The sequence below is a fragment of the Oncorhynchus masou genome, chromosome 15 (genome assembly GCF_036934945.1).
Source record: "Oncorhynchus masou masou isolate Uvic2021 chromosome 15, UVic_Omas_1.1, whole genome shotgun sequence".
NCBI lineage: Eukaryota > Metazoa > Chordata > Actinopteri > Salmoniformes > Salmonidae > Oncorhynchus > Oncorhynchus masou.
Genome location: NC_088226.1, coordinates 71,972,725 through 71,993,040, shown reverse-complemented (window position 1 = coordinate 71,993,040; position 20,316 = coordinate 71,972,725). Strand labels below are relative to the sequence as shown.

Sequence of the window (20,316 nt, the reverse complement as noted above, 5' to 3'; positions counted from 1 at the left end):
ACCCCTATCTAGACCACACCCCTAACTAGACCACTAGAACACACCCCTGTCTACACCACTAGGACACACCACACCCCTATCTAGACCGCTGAGGACACACCCCTATCTAGACCGCTGAGGACACACCCCACCCCTATCTAGACCGCTGAGGACACACCCCACCCCTATCTAGACCGCTGAGGACACACCCCTATCTACACCACTAGGACACACCACACCCCTATCTAGACCGCTGAGGACACACCCCTATCTACACCACTAGGACACACCACACCCCTATCTAGACCGCTGAGGACACACCCCTATCTAGACCGCTGAGGACACACCCCACCCCTATCTAGACCGCTGAGGACACACCCCACCCCTATCTAGACCGCTGAGGACACACCCCTATCTACACCACTAGGACACACCACACCCCTATCTAGACCGCTGAGGACACACCCCTATCTACACCACTAGGACACACCACACCCCTATCTAGACCGCTGAGGACACACCCCTACCTACACCACTAGGACACACCACACCCCTATCTAGACCGCTGAGGACACACCTCACCCCTATCTAGACCGCTGAGGACACACCCCACCCCTATCTAGACCGCTGAGGACACACCCCTATCTACACCACTAGGACACACCACACCCCTATCTAGACCGCTGAGGACACACCCCTATCTACACCACTAGGACACACCACACCCCTATCTAGACCGCTGAGGACACACCCCTACCTACACCACTAGGACACACCACACCCCTATCTAGACCGCTGAGGACACACCCCACCCCTATCTAGACCGCTGAGGACACACCCCTATCTACACCACTAGGACACACCACACCCCTATCTAGACCGCTGAGGACACACCCCTATCTACACCACTAGGACACACCACACCCCTATCTAGACCGCTGAGGACACACCCCTACCTACACCACTAGGACACACCACACCCCTATCTAGACCGCTGAGGACACACCTCACCCCTATCTAGACCGCTGAGGACACACCCCACCCCTATCTAGACCGCTGAGGACACACCCCTATCTACACCACTAGGACACACCACACCCCTATCTAGACCGCTGAGGACACACCCCTATCTACACCACTAGGACACACCACACCCCTATCTAGACCGCTGAGGACACACCCCTACCTACACCACTAGGACACACCACACCCCTATCTAGACCGCTGAGGACACACCTCACCCCTATCTAGACCGCTGAGGACACACCCCACCCCTATCTAGACCGCTGAGGACACACCCCTATCTACACCACTAGGACACACCACACCCCTATCTAGACCGCTGAGGACACACCCCTATCTACACCACTAGGACACACCACACCCCTATCTAGACCGCTGAGGACACACCCCTACCTACACCACTAGGACACACCACACCCCTATCTAGACCACACCCCTCTCTACACCACTAGAACGTCTCTGTCGTCAGTCTCTCTCCTGCTGGCAGAAACAGGATGTGACTGGTTTCAATTTATACACGCACTGGGTGTCATTTTCGATAGATATGTACAAAAAATACTGTTTTAATAAACTGCAAATCGATGCATGCAGTACACGTGATCCTATTGCTCGTAACAATATTTGGAACTCGCATTGGATAACTGGATAACAATGCCTTCCCATTGGATAACTGGATAACAATGCCTTCCCATTGGATAACAATGCCTTCCCATTGGATGACGGGATATCAATGCCTTCCCATTGGATAACTGGATAACAATGCCTTCCCATTGGATAACGGGATAACAATGCCTTCCCATTGGATAACGGGATAACAATGCCTTCCCATTGGATAATGGGATAACGGTTTAACAATGCCTTCCCATTGGATAACGGGATAACAATGCCTTCCCATTGGATAACGGGATAACAATGCCTTCCCATTGGATAATGGGATAACAATGCCTTCCCATTGGATAACGGGATAACAATGCCTTCCCATTGGATAACAATGTTTTCCCATTGGATAACGGGATAACAATGCCTTCCCATTGGATAACGGGATAACAATGCCTTCCCAGCTAGTTTTAATTCTATGGTTATTTTTTGCTCGTTGCCATTTGCTCTCCAAATCACTGTCAACCTGACTTGTCACCTAAACCGTATGTCTCTCTGTCTCTACAGGGACATCTCTGGGACCAAGTGTGACTTTGCGGTGCAGGTTCAGTTAAGGTAAAAGCCTCTCCTGTCTTCTTACGGAGCAAGTATTCACACCCCTTGAATTTTTTCCACATTTTGTTGTTTTACAGACTGGTTTTTAAAATGGATTACATTTAGATGTACTTTTTTTTTGGGGGGGGGGGCACTGCTTTACACACAATAACCCATAATGTCAAAGTGGAATTATGTTTTTAAAAACTTTTTCAAATTATTTTAAAAAAAAATGTAAAAGATTACATATATTGAGCCTATAAGTATTCAACCTCTTTGTTATGTCAAGCCGAAATCAGTTCAGGAGTAAACATTTGCTTAACAAGTCACATAATAAGTTGCATGCATTTTAAATGAACACATCCTCTCTGTACTCCCTACACATACAATTATCTGTAAGGTCCCTCAGTTGAACAAACACCGATTTAACCACAGACCAGGGAGGTTTTCCAATGCCTTGCAAAGAGCACCTTACAGGCATTTGAATATAACTTTGAGCATGGTGAAGTTATTAATTACAGTTTGGATGGTGTATCAATACACGGGTCCTGTGTGGCTCAGTCGGTAGAGCATGGCGCTTGCAACGCCAAGCGTCGTGGGTTCGATTCCCGCTGGGGCCACCCATATGTAAAAGTAGTGGCCCCAGCCGACTTGTAAGTCGCTTTGGACAAAAGCGTCTGCTAAATGGGATATATTAATACACCCAGTCACTACAAAGATACAGGCGTCCTTCCTAACTCAGTTGCCGGAGAGGAAGGAAACCTGTCAGTGAATTCATCATGAGGCCAATGGTGACTTTAAAACAGTTAAAGAGTTTAATGGCTGTGACAGGAGAAAACTGATGATGGATCAACAACATTGTAGTTACTCCACAATACTAACCTAATTGACAGAGTGAAAGGAAGGAAGCCTGTACAGGATATATTTTTTTCAAAAGCATCCATTTTTCAAAAAGGTACTAAAGTAATACTGCAATTAATTTTATGTTCTGAATACAAAGTGTTATGTTTGGGGCAAGTCCAATACAGCACATTACTGAGTACCACTCGCCATATTTTCAAGCTCAGAGGTGGCTGCATCATGTTAAGGGTATGCTTGTAATTAAGGACTGGGGAGTTTTTCAGGATAAAAAGTAAATGGACTGGAGATAAACAGGCAAAATCCTAGAGGAAACCCTGCTTCAGTCTGCTTCCCATCAGACACTGGGAGATGAATTCACCTTTCAGCAGGACAACAACCTAGAACACAAGGCCAAATCTACACTGGAGTTGCTTCCCATCAGACACTGGGAGATGAATTCACCTTTCAGCAGGACAACAACCTAAAACACAAAGCCATATCTACACTGGAGTTGCTTACCAAGAAGACAGGGCATGTTCCTGAGTGGCCGAGTTACAGTTTTGACTTAAATCTACTTGAAAAGACCTGAAAATGGTTGTCTAGCAATGATCAACAACCAATTTGAAAGAGCTTGAAGATTTTTTTAAAGAATACATGGACAAATGTTGCACAATCCAGGTGTGTAAAGCTCTTAGAGCCTTACCCAAACAGACTCACAGCTCTTAGACTTACCCTGAAAGACTCACAGTTGTAATCACTCTTAGAGACTTACCCAGAAAGACTCACAGCTGTAATCACTCTTAGAGACTTACCCAGAAAGACTCACAGCTCTTAGACTCACCCAGAAAGACCCACATCTCTTAGAGACTTACCCAGAAAGACCCACAGCTCTTAGAGACTCACCCTGAAAGACCCACAGCTCTTAGATAATTACCCAGAAAGACTCACAGCTCTTAGAGACTGACCCAGAAAGACTCACAGCTCTTAGAGACTGACCCAGAAAGACTCACAGCTCTTAGAGACTGACCCAGAAAGACTCACAGCTCTTAGAGACTGACCCAGAAAGACTCACAGCTCTTAGAGACTGACCCAGAAAGACTCACAGCTCTTAGAGACTGACCCAGAAAGACTCACAGCTCTTAGAGACAACCAGAAAGACTCACAGCTGTAATCGCTGAAAAAGGTGCTTCTACAAAGTATTGACTGAGGGGTGTATGGTGTTAGATATAAATTAGATTTCTGTATTTCATTAGAAAAAATAGCATGTTTTCACTTTGTCGTTATGGGGTATTGTGTGTAGATATTTTTTTGTGTATATATATATATATATTATATATATATATATCATCTCCCAAAGACAGAAAATATTTTGTTGTGGTCTTTTTTGGGGATCACTCTCTCTTTAAAAAGAAATATGACTGCCTGTCAATTGTTTATTGACGTGTCTGTGATTTTTGAATTGGTTATTAATCTCTGTGGTATTCCTATCGATTTTATTAATCTCTGTGGTATTCCTATCGATTTTATTAATCTCTGTGGTATTCCTATCGATTTTATTAATCTCTGTGGTATTCCTATCGATTTTATTAATCTCTGTGGTATATTCCTATCGATTTTATTAATCTCTGTGGTATTCCTATCGATTTTATTCATCTCTGTGGTATTCCTATCGATTTTATTAATCTCTGTGGTATTCCTATCGATTTTATTCATCTCTGTGGTATTCCTATCGATTTTATTAATCTCTGTGGTATTCCTATCGATTTTATTAATCTCTGTGGTATTCCTATCGATTTTATTCATCTCTGTGGTATTCCTATCGATTTTATTAATCTCTGTGGTATTCCTATCGATTTTATTCATCTCTGTGGTATTCCTATCGATTTTATTAATCTCTGTGGTATTCCTATCGATTTTTATCTGTGGTATTCCTATCAATTTTATTCATCTCTGTGGTATTCCTATCGATTTTATTAATCTCTGTGGTATTCCTATCGATTTTTATTCATCTCTGTGGTATTCCTATCGATTTTATTCATCTCTGTGGTATTCCTATCGATTTTATTCATCTCTGTGGTATTCCTATCGATTTTATTAATCTCTGTGGTATTCCTATCGATTTTATTCATCTCTGTGGTATTCCTATCGATTTTTATTCATCTCTGTGGTATTCCTATCGATTTTATTCATCTCTGTGGTATTCCTATCGATTTTATTAATCTCTGTGGTATTCCTATCGATTTTTATTCATCTGTGGTATTCCTATCAATTTTATTCATCTCTGTGGTATTCCTATCGATTTTATTCATCTCTGTGGTATTCCTATCGATTTTATTCATCTCTGTGGTATTCCTATCGATTTTATTCATCTCTGTGGTATTCCTATCGATTTTATTAATCTCTGTGGTATTCCTATCGATTTTATTAATCTCTGTGGTATTCCTATCGATTTTATTAATCTCTGTGGTATTCCTATCGATTTTATTCATCTCTGTGGTATTCCTATCGATTTTATTCATCTCTGTGGTATTCCTATCGATTTTATTCATCTCTGTGGTATTCCTATCGATTTGATTCATCTCTGTGGTATTCCTATCGATTTTATTAATCTCTGTGGTATTCCTATCGATTTTATTAATCTCTGTGGTATTCCTATCGATTTTATTAATCTCTGTGGTATTCCTATCGATTTTATTCATCTCTGTGGTATTCCTATCGATTTTATTCATCTCTGTGGTATTCCTATCGATTTTATTCATCTCTGTGGTATTCCTATCGATTTTATTCATCTCTGTGGTATTCCTATCGATTTTATTCATCTCTGTGGTATTCCTATCGATTTTATTCATCTCTGTGGTATTCCTATCGATTTTTATTCATCTCTGTGGTATTCCTATCGATTTTATTCATCTCTGTGGTATTCCTATCGATTTTATTCATCTCTGTGGTATTCCTATCGATTTTATTCATCTCTGTGGTATTCCTATCGATTTGATTCATCTCTGTGGTATTCCTATCGATTTTATTCATCTCTGTGGTATTCCTATCGATTTTATTCATCTCTGTGGTATTCCTATCGATTGTATTAATCTCTGTGGTATTCCTATCGATTGTATTAATCTCTGTGGTATTCCTATCGATTTTATTAATCTCTGTGGTATTCCTATCGATTGTATTAATCTCTGTGGTATTCCTATCGATTTTATTAATCTCTGTGGTATTCCTATCGATTTTATTAATCTCCGTTATTTGTTATTGATCCGTGGTTCCAGGTTTTGTTTGTCAGAGACGAGCTGTGCCCAGGAAGACCATTTCCCATCCAACCTGTGTGTGAAAGTCAACAGCAAGCCCTGCAACCTCCCGGTGAGTCGGTCTGACAGCCCACTGACCTTTTCTAGGGTGGCCAATCAAAAACCCATGTTTTGACCAAGGGGTAAAAGTTAATACGTTCATTTATGCACATAATTCTCTTAAGAAAATCTGTCTCGATCATAATCCGTTCAAAGCATTTGACATAGGATGGCCAAGATTACTGAGTAAATCCATGGATTCCTGTGTTTTTTTTATTAAATTTTTTAAATAAGGAAAAACACAGAGACAACACAACACCACATAAAGAGACACATGGTGTGTCTTTGCTCTAGTACTAAAACATTATCCTGGTCCTACGTGGTGTGTCTTTGCTGTAGTACTAAAACATTATCCTGGTCCTACATGGTGTGTCTTTGCTCTAGTACTAAAGCATTATCCTGGTCCTACGTGGTGTGTCTTTGCTCTAGTACTAAACATTATCCTGGTCCTACATGGTGTGTCTTTGCTCTAGTACTAAAACATTATCCTGGTCCTACATGGTGTGTCTTTGCTCTAGTGCTAAGCATTATCCTGGTCCTACATGGTGTGTCTTTGCTCTAGTGCTAAAGCATTATCCTGGTCCTACGTGGTGTGTCTTTGCTCTAGTACTAAAACATTATCCTGGTCCTACATGGTGTGTCTTTGCTCTAGTACTAAAACATTATCCTGGTCCTACATGGTGTGTCTTTGCTCTAGTACTAAAACATTATCCTGGTCCTACATGGTGTGTCTTTGCTCTAGTACTAAAACATTATCCTGGTCCTACATGGTGTGTCTTTGCTCTAGTGCTAAAGCATTATCCTGGTCCTACGTGGTGTGTCTTTGCTCTAGTACTAAAACATTATCCTGGTCCTACATGGTGTGTCTTTGCTGTAGTACTAAAACATTATCCTGGTCCTACGTGGTGTGTCTTTGCTGTAGTACTAAAACATTATCCTGGTCCTACGTGGTGTGTCTTTGCTCTAGTACTAAAGCATTATCCTGGTCCTACGTGGTGTGTCTTTGCTCTAGTGCTAAACATTATCCTGGTCCTACATGGTGTGTCTTTGCTCTAGTACTAAAGCATTATCCTGGTCCTACGTGGTGTGTCTTTGCTCTCATACTAAAGCATTATCCTGGTCCTACGTGGTGTGTCTTTGCTCTAGTACTAAAACATTATCCTGGTCCTACATGGTGTGCCTTTGCTCTAGTGCTAAACATTATCCTGGTCCAACATGGTGTGTCTTTGCTCTAGTGCTAAACATTATCCTGGTCCTACATGGTGTGTCTTTGCTCTAGTACTAAAACATTATCCTGGTCCTACATGGTGTGTCTTTGCTCTAGTGCTAAACATTATTCTGGTCCAACATGGTGTGTCTTTGCTCTAGTACTAAAACATTATCCTGGTCCTACATGGTGTGTCTTTGCTCTAGTGCTAAACATTATCCTGGTCCTACATGGTGTGTCTTTGCTCTAGTACTAAAACATTATCCTGGTCCTACATGGTGTGTCTTTGCTCTAGTACTAAAACATTATCCTGGTCCTACATGGTGTGTCTTTGTCCTGGTACTAAAACACATTATTGCACTCATCAGCTCCTCATCAAGCCTTTCATTGAATCAAATGTGTTAGTTTGCACTCCTTTCGTTCCCCGGGCCCAGGATTGGGAAACACTGCATTAAGCAATGCTCAAGTAATGACACTTTTATCCAACGTCCTTGACAGTAATACCCTTTTATTTTAGTACACCGATCGAAAAATATAGACTCAACATGACACGTGTTGGTCCCACGTTCATGGGCTGAAATAAAAGATCCCAGAAATGTTCCAAACGCACAAAAAAAATCTTATTTCTTTCAAATTGTTTATATCTCTGTTAGTGAGTATTTCTCCTTTTGCCAATATAATCCATGCACCTGACAGGTGTGGCATATCAAGAAGCTTGTTGAATACACCATCATCATTACACAGGTGCACCTTGTGCTGGGGACAATAAAAGCACATTCTAAAATGTGCAGTTTTGTCGCACAACACATTTGGCATGTTGACTGCAGGAATGTCCACCAGAGCCAGAGCATTTAATGTTTCATTTCTATACCATGAGCCGCCTCCATCATTTTAGAGAATTTGGCAGTACGTTTAACCGGGCCTCACAACCGCAGACCAGTCACTTGTACAGCTGATGAATCTGGGTTTGCACAACCAAAATCATTTCTGCAGAAACTGCTCATCTGTGGGCCCGTCGTCTTGACCCTGATTGCAGTTCGACGTCGTAACCGATTTCCGTGGGCAAATGTTCACCTTCGATGGTCGCTGGAGAAGTGTGGTCTTCACGGATGAATCCCGGTTTCATGTGTACCGGGCAGATGGCAGACGGCGTTTATGGCGTTGTGTAGACGAGCGGTTTGCTGATGTCAACGTTGTGAACAGAGTGCCCCCATGGTGACGGTGGGGTTATGGTATGGGCAGGTATAAGCTACCGACAACGAACACAACTGCATTTTTATCGATTTGCAATTTGAATGCACAGAGATACCGTGATGAGATCCTGTGGCCCGTTGCCGTGCCATTCATCCTCCTCCATCACCTCATGTTTCAGCATGATAATACACAGCCCAATGTCGCAAGGATCTGGACACAATTCCTGGAAGCTGAAAATGTCCCAGTTCTTCCACGGCCTCCATACTCACCTGGCATGATACCCCCTGAGCATGTTTGGGATGCTCTGGATTGACGTGTACGACAGCGTGTTCCAATTCCCGCCAATATCCAGCAACTTCACACAGCCGTTGAAGAGGAGTGGGACAACATTCCACAGGCCACGATCAACAGCCTGATCAACTCTATGTGAAGGAGATGTGTGGTGCTGCCTGAGGCAAATGGAAGTCACACCAGATACTGACTGGTTCTGATCACACCAGATACTGACTGGTTTTCTGATCACACCAGATACTGACTGGTTTTCTGATCACACCAGATACTGACTGGTTTTCTGATCACACCAGATACTGACTGGTTCTGATCACACCAGATACTGACTGGTTTTCTGGTCACACCAGATACTGACTGGTTTTCTGATCACACCAGATACTGACTGGTTCTGATCACACCAGATACTGACTGGTTTTCTGATCACACCAGATACTGACTGGTTTTCTGATCACACCAGATACTGACTGGTTTTCTGATCACACCAGATACTGACTGGTTTTCTGATCACACCAGATACTGACTGGTTTTCTGATCACACCAGATACTGACTGGTTTTCTGATCACACCAGATACTGACTGGTTCTGATCACACCAGATACTGACTGGTTTTCTGGTCACACCAGATACTGACTGGTTTTCTGATCACACCAGATACTGACTGGTTCTGATCACACCAGATACTGACTGGTTTTCTGATCACACCAGATACTGACTGGTTTTCTGATCACACCAGATACTGACTGGTTTTCTGATCACACCAGATACTGACTGGTTTTCTGATCACACCAGATACTGACTGGTTTTCTGATCACACCAGATACTGACTGGTTTTCTGATCACACCAGATACTGACTGGTTTTCTGATCACACCAGATACTGACTGGTTTTCTGGTCACACCAGATACTGACTGGTTCTCTGATCACACCAGATACTGACTGGTTTTCTGATCACACCAGATACTGACTGGTTTTCTGATCACACCAGATACTGACTGGTTTTCTGATCACACCAGATACTGACTGGTTTTCTGATCACACCAGATACTGACTGGTTTTCTGATCACACCAGATACTGACTGGTTTTCTGATCACACCAGATACTGACTGGTTTTCTGATCACACCAGATACTGACTGGTTTTCTGATCACACCAGATACTGACTGGTTTTCTGATCCACACCAGATACTGACTGGTTTTCTGATCACACCAGATACTGACTGGTTTTCTGATCACACCAGATACTGACTGGTTTTCTGATCCACACCAGATACTGACTGGTTTTCTGATCCACACCAGATACTGACTGGTTCTCTGATCACACCAGATACTGACTGGTTTTCTGATCCACACCAGATACTGACTGGTTTTCTGATCACACCAGATACTGACTGGTTTTCTGATCACACCAGATACTGACTGGTTTTCTGATCCACACCAGATACTGACTGGTTTTCTGATCCACACCAGATACTGACTGGTTCTCTGATCACACCAGATACTGACTGGTTTTCTGATCCACACCAGATACTGACTGGTTCTGATCACACCAGATACTGACTGGTTTTCTGATCACACCAGATACTGACTGGTTTTCTGATCACACCAGATACTGACTGGTTTTCTGATCACACCAGATACTGACTGGTTTTCTGATCACACCAGATACTGACTGGTTTTCTGATCACACCAGATACTGACTGGTTTTCTGATCCACACCAGATACTGACTGGTTTTCTGATCCACACCAGATACTGACTGGTTTTCTGATCACACCAGATACTGACTGGTTCTGATCACACCAGATACTGACTGGTTTTCTGATCACACCAGATACTGACTGGTTTTCTGATCACACCAGATACTGACTGGTTTTCTGATCCACACCAGATACTGACTGGTTTTCTGATCCACACCAGATACTGACTGGTTTTCTGATCCACACCAGATACTGACTGGTTTTCTGATCCACACCAGATACTGACTGGTTCTCTGATCACACCAGATACTGACTGGTTTTCTGATCCACACCAGATACTGACTGGTTTTCTGATCACACCAGATACTGACTGGTTTTCTGATCACACCAGATACTGACTGGTTTTCTGATCCACACCAGATACTGACTGGTTTTCTGATCCACACCAGATACTGACTGGTTTTCTGATCCACACCAGATACTGACTGGTTTTCTGATCACACCAGATACTGACTGGTTTTCTGATCACACCAGATACTGACTGGTTTTCTGATCACACCAGATACTGACTGGTTTTCTGATCACACCAGATACTGACTGGTTTTCTGATCACACCAGATACTGACTGGTTTTCTGATCCACACCAGATACTGACTGGTTTTCTGATCACACCAGATACTGACTGGTTTTCTGATCCACACCAGATACTGACTGGTTTTCTGATCACACCAGATACTGACTGGTTCTGATCACACCAGATACTGACTGGTTCTCTGATCACACCAGATACTGACTGGTTTTCTGATCACACCAGATACTGACTGGTTCTGATCACACCAGATACTGACTGGTTTTCTGATCACACCAGATACTGACTGGTTCTGATCACACCAGATACTGACTGGTTCTCTGATCACACCAGATACTGACTGGTTCTGATCACACCAGATACTGACTGGTTTTCTGATCCACACCAGATACTGACTGGTTCTGATCCACACCAGATACTGACTGGTTTTCTGATCCACACCAGATACTGACTGGTTTTCTGATCACACCAGATACTGACTGGTTTTCTGATCCACACCAGATACTGACTGGTTTTCTGATCCACACCAGATACTGACTGGTTTTCTGATCCACACCAGATACTGACTGGTTTTCTGATCACACCAGATACTGACTGGTTTTCTGATCCACACACCTACCTCAGATGCGTATCTGTATTCCCAGTCATGTGAAATCCATAGATTAGGGCCTAATCTCAATTGATTGGTTTCCTTATATGAACTGTAACTCAGTTGTGTTTGTGTTCAGTGTATGTTATCCCTGTGGGACTTGAACCCACCATTCTTGGATTTGTTAGCCTCCTAGCGTCCTGCTCTTCCCAACTTGACATTGACCCTGTTGTCTCACCTCTTCCTCAGAGCTACCTTCCTCCAACCAAAAACGGAGTGGAACCCAAACGGCCGAGTCGCCCCATCAACATCACGTCACTGGTCAGACTGTCCACCACAGTACCCAACACTATCGTGGTGTCGTGGACCTCAGAGATAGGCAGGGTAAGGAATCTATCGTGGTGTCATGGACCTCAGAGATAGGCAGGGTAAGGAATCTATTGTGATGTCATGGACCTCAGAGAGAGGCAGGGTAAGGAATCTATTGTGATGTGATGGACCTCAAAGAGAGGCAGGGTAAGGAATCTATTGTGATGTCATGGACCTCAGAGAGAGGCAGGGTAAGGAATCTATTGTGATGTCATCGACCTCAGAGATAGGCAGGGTAAGGAATCTATTGTGATGTCATGGACCTCAGAGAGAGGCAGGGTAAGGAATCTATTGTGACGTCATGGACCTCAGAGATAGACAGGGTAAGGAATCTATTGTGATGTCATGGACCTCAGAGATAGGCAGGGTAAGGAATCTATTGTGATGTCATGGACCTCAGAGATAGACAGGGTAAGGAATCTATTGTGATGTCATGGACCGCAGAGTTAGGCAGGTTATTTAGAATCACGATTGGAAGATTCCCGGGATCAGATAGGAATAAGCAAGAAATCCAGAATCCACCAACCAGGATTTCTGGAAACCTGGGAAATTTGGGAACATGACCAGTATTTTGCAACCCTAAGGCAGGCTGGCTGGCTGACAAACTACTGAAACAGATGTTAGCAAAAACTGATGGATAAAGCTGTTGCATAAAGATATAGATCAGTGTTTGTATACTATGTGGTTGCTGCTGTGAAGCCCACAGAGCATGGAGAATGTTACTCTATTCTGTTCCATTGTTTTGTGTCATCGTGGTTCATTGTGATAACCTCCCTCCCTGTTGTCCTGCCTCCTCTCTCAGAGTTTCTCCATGGCAGTCTACCTGGCGAGACAGCAGACATCCACAACCCTGCTACAGAGACTACGAGCCAAAGGCATCCGCAACCCAGACCACTCCAGAGCTCTCAGTAGGTGGCTCTCTGATATTAGACTGTGCTGCCAGGCCTCGTCCCAGATCGGTTGGTACTGTGAACCCGAGACCCTAATGGACCATAGGAGCTGACTCTTAAGGCACCAAGCTGGGGGATTGGGAACGTGATCTTTATTGGTGCATCCAGCTCATTATGTTTCTGTGTTGTCTCTGTGTTGTCTCTGTGTTGTCTCTCTCTCTCTCCACAGTCAAAGAGAAGTTAACAGCAGACCCTGACAGTGAGATTGCGACCACCAGTCTACGAGTCTCTCTACTCTGTCCGGTACATACACTCATTTACGTTTTAGTAATTTAGCAGACGTTCTTAATCAGATTTACAGTCAAATCAGGTCATTCAACCTGGGTAAAATAGCTAATGTGTAGAGGAAATCACCGTACAATGTAATTATCAGTCCTTATGATGTTGATGTATGTTCATCTTCCTGTTTCCTGTTTCCTGTTTCCTGTTTCCTGTCTAGCTGGGGAAGATGCGTCTGATGATCCCGTGCAGAGCGTTGACGTGTTCGCACCTCCAGTGTTTCGACGCTACGCTGTACATCCAGATGAATGAGAAGAAACCCACGTGGGTGTGTCCTGTCTGTGATCAGAAGGCCCCCTACCAACACCTCATCATCGACGGGTTCGTTCTGCTGCTGCCCCCCCCCCCCACCCTTACCCTCCCTTACTATTTTCTAAAATTGTAGAATAATAGTTAAGACATCAACTATGAAATAACACATGTGGAATCATATAGTAACCAAAAAAGTGTCGGGCAAATCTAAATATATTTTAGATTCTTCAAGGATAAGATAAACCAACTTTTAAAACGAGTCCTTTTTTTGGCTAGCCACAGCACTCATCTAGCTAGCTAGCTGTTTAGTTTACAAGCCACAGCAGTCATCTAGCTAGCTAGCTGTTTCGTTTTCTAGCCACAGCAGTCAACTAGCTAGCTAGCTGTAGTTGTCTAGCCACAGCAGTCAACTAGCTAGCTAGCTGTTTAGTTATCTAGCCACATCAATCATCTAGCTAGCTAGTTGTTTAGTTTTCTAGCCATAGCAGTCAACTAGCTAGGTAGCCACAGCAGTCAACTAGCTAGGTAGCCACACCAGTCAACTAGCTAGGCAGCAACACCAGTCAACTAGCTAGGCAGCTGTTTGGTTTTCTAGCCACAGCAGTCAACTAGCTAGGTAGCCACAGCAGTCAACTAGCTAACTAGCTAGTTGTTTAGTTTTCTAGCCGCAGCAGTCAACTAGCTAGCTAGCTGTTTAGTTTTCTTACCATAGCGGGCAATCTAGCTAGCTAGTTGTTTAGTTTTCTAGCCACAGCAGTCAACTAGCTAGGTAGCCACAGCAGTCATCTAGCTAGCTAGTTGTTTAGTTTTCTAGCCACAGCAGTCATCTAGCTAGCTAGTTGTTTAGTTTTCTAGCCACAGCAGTCATCTAGCTAGCTAGTTGTTTAGTTTTCTAGCCACAGCAATCAACTAGCTAGGTAGCCACACCAGTCAACTAGCTAGGTAGCCACACCAGTCAACTAGCTAGGTAGCTACACCAGTCAACTAGCTAGGTATCCACACCAGTCAACTAGCTAGGTAGCTTCACCAGTCAACTAGCTAGGTAGCCACGCCAGTCAACTAGCTAGGTAGCCACACCAGTCAACTAGCTAGGTAGCCACACCAGTCAACTAGCTAGGTAGCCACACCAGTCAACTAGCTAGGCAGCAACACCAGTCAACTAGCTAGGCAGCTGTTTGGTTTTCTAGCCACAGCAGTCAACTAGCTAGGTAGCCACACCAGTCAACTTGCTCGGTAGCTGTTTAGTTTTCTACCACGTTCACTAATTTGTTTGTAAACGATTAACAAGCTATTTAGCTAGAACATGTTCTTGTCAAACTGTCAACAGAGCAGCTGGCAAGTAATATGCCAAATAACAGTCTAAAAACCACTTACATCAGATTTGACCGTTCAGACACAAGTCACTTGGCTAGGAATCAGATTTGTTTCTGATTTTAAAACCACCTGCAAATGTGGTTTGAATTGTGGCCAGAAATATCCTCTTCTATGTCCTTTTTTTGGCTGTTCAGACTGCTGGGAAAAACAACTGATTCAGATTAATGCAAAACAATAGGATCCGAGTCACTTCAAACTTCCAATGTGAACAAGGCTTTATATGGTCAATGTTTATTTTTTTTAATTATTATTATTATTTTTTTATATTTTTTTTTTAAAGGAATAGTGTCACAATAATCAAATTGTTGTTTGAGTTCAGTTCACGTAATAGGGGGTTGACCTTTTTAAAATGAGGGACATATGTAAATGAATCACTAATCAATCATATAAAATAAAAAAAAATAAAAAAATCACATTAATTAAATAAGCATCTTCAGAAATGACTGTTTAAGCAACCAAATAGCTAAAGCTTTACAATGATGGTGAAACTGAGGGTTCGATGGGTTATAATCTCCATGAATTAACATAAGTAGTAATAAGATTCTTGTCAAAATACATCATTTTAACTTTATTCATACAAAAATACAAAAAAAAGGCATATTTATGGAGTTCTTAATGTGTTCAATATTAAAGGGCACTTCATTTAATATAACATGCGTTTTAAAATTAAACATTTGTGCCCAAGTTCTACAAAATAAATATCAAAGGGAGTCAAAAAGGCCCTCTTTTCGTGGAACTATCTCTCGGTCCGGATCTCTCTCACTTTCTCTCCGTCTCTCTCTCTTTCTCTCCATCTTTCTCTTAGTCTCTCTTCGTCTCTCTCACTTTCTCTCCATCTTTCTCTTCGTCTCTCTTCGTCTCTCTCCCCATTTCTCTATATCTCTCCATCTTTCTCTTCGTCTCCCTCTATCTCTCTCCGTCTCTCTTCGTCTCTCTCCGTTTCTCTCTCTCTCCATCTTTCTCTTCGTCTCTCTCCGTCTCTCTCTCCGTTTCTCTCCATCTTTCTCTCCATCTTTCTCTTCGTCTTTCTTCGTCTCTCTCTCCGTCTCTCTCCGTTTCTCTCTATCTCTCCATCTTTCTCTTCGTCTCTCTTCGTCTCTCTCCGTCTCTCACTCCGTTTCTCTCTATCCCTCTCCATATCTCTCTCCATCTTTCTCTTCGTCTGTCTCCATCTTTCTCTTCGTCTGTCTCCATCTTTCTCTTCGTCTCTCTTCGTCTCTCTCCGTTTCTCTCTCTCCATCTTTCTCTCCATCTCTCTCCATCTCTCTCTCCGTTACTCTCTATCTCTCTCCATCTTTCTCTCCATCTCTCTTCGTCTCTCTCCGTCTCTCTGACAGGGGAAAACTCCAAACACGTGTCTTTATTCTATCATCCAAAGCATAGCAGTACAGTAGCACCTATTTCTAATCTCCTCCTCGTGTGTGTGTGTGTGTGTGTGTGTGTGTGTGTGTGTGTGTGTGTGTGTGTGTGTGTCTCTCTCTCTCTCTCTCTCTGCAGGTTGTTCATGGAGATCCTGAACAGCTGTGAGGACTGTGATGAGATCCAGTTTAAAGAGGACGGGAACTGGTATCCCATGAGGTCGAAGAAGGAGGTCACAGAGGTGTCTGCTTCATTCAACGGCGATGACGGTACGTGGCCAACTTAATCCTCTGTTGCAGTAGTTCCCAAACCACCACCTCCTACCTAGCTAGTTGACTGCTGTGGCTACCTAGCTAGATGACTGCTGTGGCTACCTAGCTAGATGACTGCTGTGGCTACCTAGCTAGATGACTGCTGTGGCTACCTAGCTAGATGACTGCTGTGGCTACCTAGCTAGATGACTGCTGTGGCTACCTAGCTAGTTGACTGCTGAGGCTACCTAGCTAGATGACTGCTGTGGCTACCTAGCTAGATGACTGCTGAGGCTACCTAGCTAGTTGACTGCTGAGGCTACCTAGCTAGTTGACTGCTGTGGCTAGAAAATGAAACAGCTAGCTAGCTAGTTGACTGCTGTGGCTACCTAGCTAGATGACTGCTGTGGCTACCTAGCTAGTTGACTGCTGAGGCTACCTAGCTAGTTGACTGCTGTGGCTAGAAAATGAAACAGCTAGCTAGCTAGTTGACTGCTGTGGCTACCTAGCTAGATGACTGCTGAGGCTACCTAGCTAGATGACTGCTGTGGCTACCTAGCTAGTTGACTGCTGAGGCTACCTAGCTAGTTGACTGCTGAGGCTACCTAGCTAGTTGACTGCTGAGGCTACCTAGCTAGTTGACTGCTGAGGCTACCTAGCTAGTTGACTGCTGAGGCTACCAAGCTAGATGACTGCTGTGGCTACCTAGCTAGATGACTGCTGTGGCCACCTAGCTAGATGACTGCTGTGGCTGCCTAGCTAGATGACTGCTGTGGCTACCTAGCTAGATGACTGCTGTGGCTACCTAGCTAGATGACTGCTGAGGCTACCTAGCTAGTTGACTACTGTGGCTACCTAGCTAGTTGACTGCTGAGGCTACCTAGCTAGTTGACTGCTGTGGCTACCTAGCTAGTTGACTGCTGAGGCTACCTAGCTAGTTGACTGCTGTGGCTACCTAGCTAGATGACTGCTGAGGCTACCTAGCTAGATGACTGCTGAGGCTACCTAGCTAGATGACTGCTGTGGCTACCTAGCTAGATGACTGCTGTGGCTACCTAGCTAGATGACTGCTGAGGCTACCTAGCTAGATGACTGCTGTGGCTACCTAGCTAGATGACTGCTGAGGCTACCTAGCTAGTTGACTGCTGAGGCTACCTAGCTAGATGACAGCTGTGGCTACCTAGCTAGATGACTGCTGTGGCTACCTAGCTAGATGACTGCTGAGGCTACCTAGCTAGATGACTGCTGTGGCTACCTAGCTAGTTGACTGCTGAGGCTACCTAGCTAGTTGACTGCTGTGGCTACCTAGCTAGATGACTGCTGAGGCTACCTAGCTAGATGACTGCTGTGGCTACCTAGCTAGATGACTGCTGAGGCTACCTAGCTAGTTGACTGCTGAGGCTACCTAGCTAGTTGACTGCTGAGGCTACCTAGCTAGTTGACTGCTGTGGCTACCTAGCTAGTTGACTGCTGAGGCTACCTAGCTAGTTGACTGCTGAGGCTACCTAGCTAGTTGACTGCTGAGGCTACCTAGCTAGATGACTGCTGTGGCTACCTAGCTAGATGACTGCTGTGGCTACCTAGCTAGATGACTGCTGTGGCTACCTAGCTAGTTGACTGCTGAGGCTACCTAGCTAGTTGACTGCTGTGGCTACCTAGCTAGATGACTGCTGAGGCTACCTAGCTAGATGACTGCTGTGGCTACCTAGCTAGTTGACTGCTGAGGCTACCTAGCTAGTTGACTGCTGTGGCTACCTAGCTAGTTGACTGCTGAGGCTACCTAGCTAGTTGACTGCTGAGGCTACCTAGCTAGATAACTGCTGAGGCTACCTAGCTAGTTGACTGCTGAGGCTACCTAGCTAGTTGACTGCTGAGGCTACCTAGCTAGATGACTGCTGAGGCTACCTAGCTAGATGACTGCTGAGGCTACCTAGCTAGATGACTGCTGAGGCTACCTAGCTAGATGACTGCTGTGGCTACCTAGCTAGATGACTGCTGAGGCTACCTAGCTAGTTGACTGCTGAGGCTACCTAGCTAGTTGACTGCTGTGGCTACCTAGCTAGATGACTGCTGAGGCTACCTAGCTAGTTGACTGCTGAGGCTACCTAGCTAGTTGACTGCTGTGGCTACCTAGCTAGTTGACTGCTGTGGCTACCTAGCTAGTTGACTGCTGAGGCTACCTAGCTAGATGACTGCTGAGGCTACCTAGCTAGTTGACTGCTGAGGCTACCTAGCTAGATGACTGCTGAGGCTACCTAGCTAGTTGACTGCTGTGGCTACCTAGCTAGATGACTGCTGAGGCTACCTAGCTAGTTGACTGCTGTGGCTACCTAGCTAGATGACTGCTGTGGCTACCTAGCTAGTTGACTGCTGTGGCTACCTAGCTAGTTGACTGCTGAGGCTACCTAGCTAGTTGACTGCTGAGGCTACCTAGCTAGTTGACTGCTGAGGCTACCTAGCTAGTTGACTGCTGAGGCTACCTAGCTAGTTGACTGCTGAGGCTACCTAGCTAGATGACTGCTGTGGCTACCTAGCTAGTTGACTGCTGAGGCTACCTAGCTAGTTGACTGCTGAGGCTACCTAGCTAGATGACTGCTGTGGCTACCTAGCTAGTTGACTGCTGAGGCTACCTAGCTAGTTGACTGCTGTGGCTACCTAGCTAGATGACTGCTGAGGCTACCTAGCTAGTTGACTGCTGTGGCTACCTAGCTAGATGACTGCTGAGGCTACCTAGCTAGTTGACTGCTGAGGCTACCTAGCTAGTTGACTGCTGTGGCTACCTAGCTAGATGACTGCTGAGGCTACCTAGCTAGTTGACTGCTGTGGCTACCTAGCTAGATGACTGCTGAGGCTACCTAGCTAGTTGACTGCTGAGGCTACCTAGCTAGATGACTGCTGAGGCTACCTAGCTAGATGACTGCTGAGGCTACCTAGCTAGATGACTGCTGAGGCTACCTAGCTAGTTGACTGCTGTGGCTACCTAGCTAGATGACTGCTGAGGCTACCTAGCTAGTTGACTGCTGTGGCTACCTAGCTAGATGACTGCTGAGGCTACCTAGCTAGTTGACTGCTGAGGCTACCTAGCTAGATGACTGCTGTGGCTACCTAGCTAGATGACTGCTGTGGCTACCTAGCTAGTTGACTGCTGTGGCTACCTAGCTAGTTGACTGCTGAGGCTACCTAGCTAGATGACTGCTGTGGCTACCTAGCTAGATGACTGCTGTGGCTACCTAGCTAGTTGACTGCTGAGGCTACCTAGCTAGTTGACTGCTGAGGCTACCTAGCTAGATGACTGCTGTGGCTACCTAGCTAGTTGACTGCTGAGGCTACCTAGCTAGATGACTGCTGTGGCTACCTAGCTAGTTGACTGCTGTGGCTACCTAGCTAGATGACTGCTGTGGCTACCTAGCTAGATGACTGCTGAGGCTACCTAGCTAGATGACTGCTGAGGCTACCTAGCTAGTTGACTGCTGTGACCACTTTGAAGTTTCATAGCACTCAATGCATGCACACAGTCTTTTTGTGTTATTGTA

General features: G+C 44.5%; 1 protein-coding gene across 1 annotated transcript in view; it reads left to right on the top strand.

Annotated features, from left to right (window-relative positions):
- Positions 1 to 20,316, top strand: part of pias1b (protein inhibitor of activated STAT, 1b) — a 59,313-nt gene that overhangs the window by 32,037 nt on the left and 6,960 nt on the right. The window contains exons 4-10 of the mRNA XM_064990190.1: positions 2,167 to 2,214; positions 6,306 to 6,396; positions 12,199 to 12,333; positions 13,121 to 13,226; positions 13,438 to 13,511; positions 13,708 to 13,868; positions 16,671 to 16,801. Of these exons, the coding sequence (XP_064846262.1) occupies positions 2,167 to 2,214; positions 6,306 to 6,396; positions 12,199 to 12,333; positions 13,121 to 13,226; positions 13,438 to 13,511; positions 13,708 to 13,868; positions 16,671 to 16,801 (746 nt within the window). The remainder of the gene's footprint in view (positions 1 to 2,166; positions 2,215 to 6,305; positions 6,397 to 12,198; positions 12,334 to 13,120; positions 13,227 to 13,437; positions 13,512 to 13,707; positions 13,869 to 16,670; positions 16,802 to 20,316) is intronic.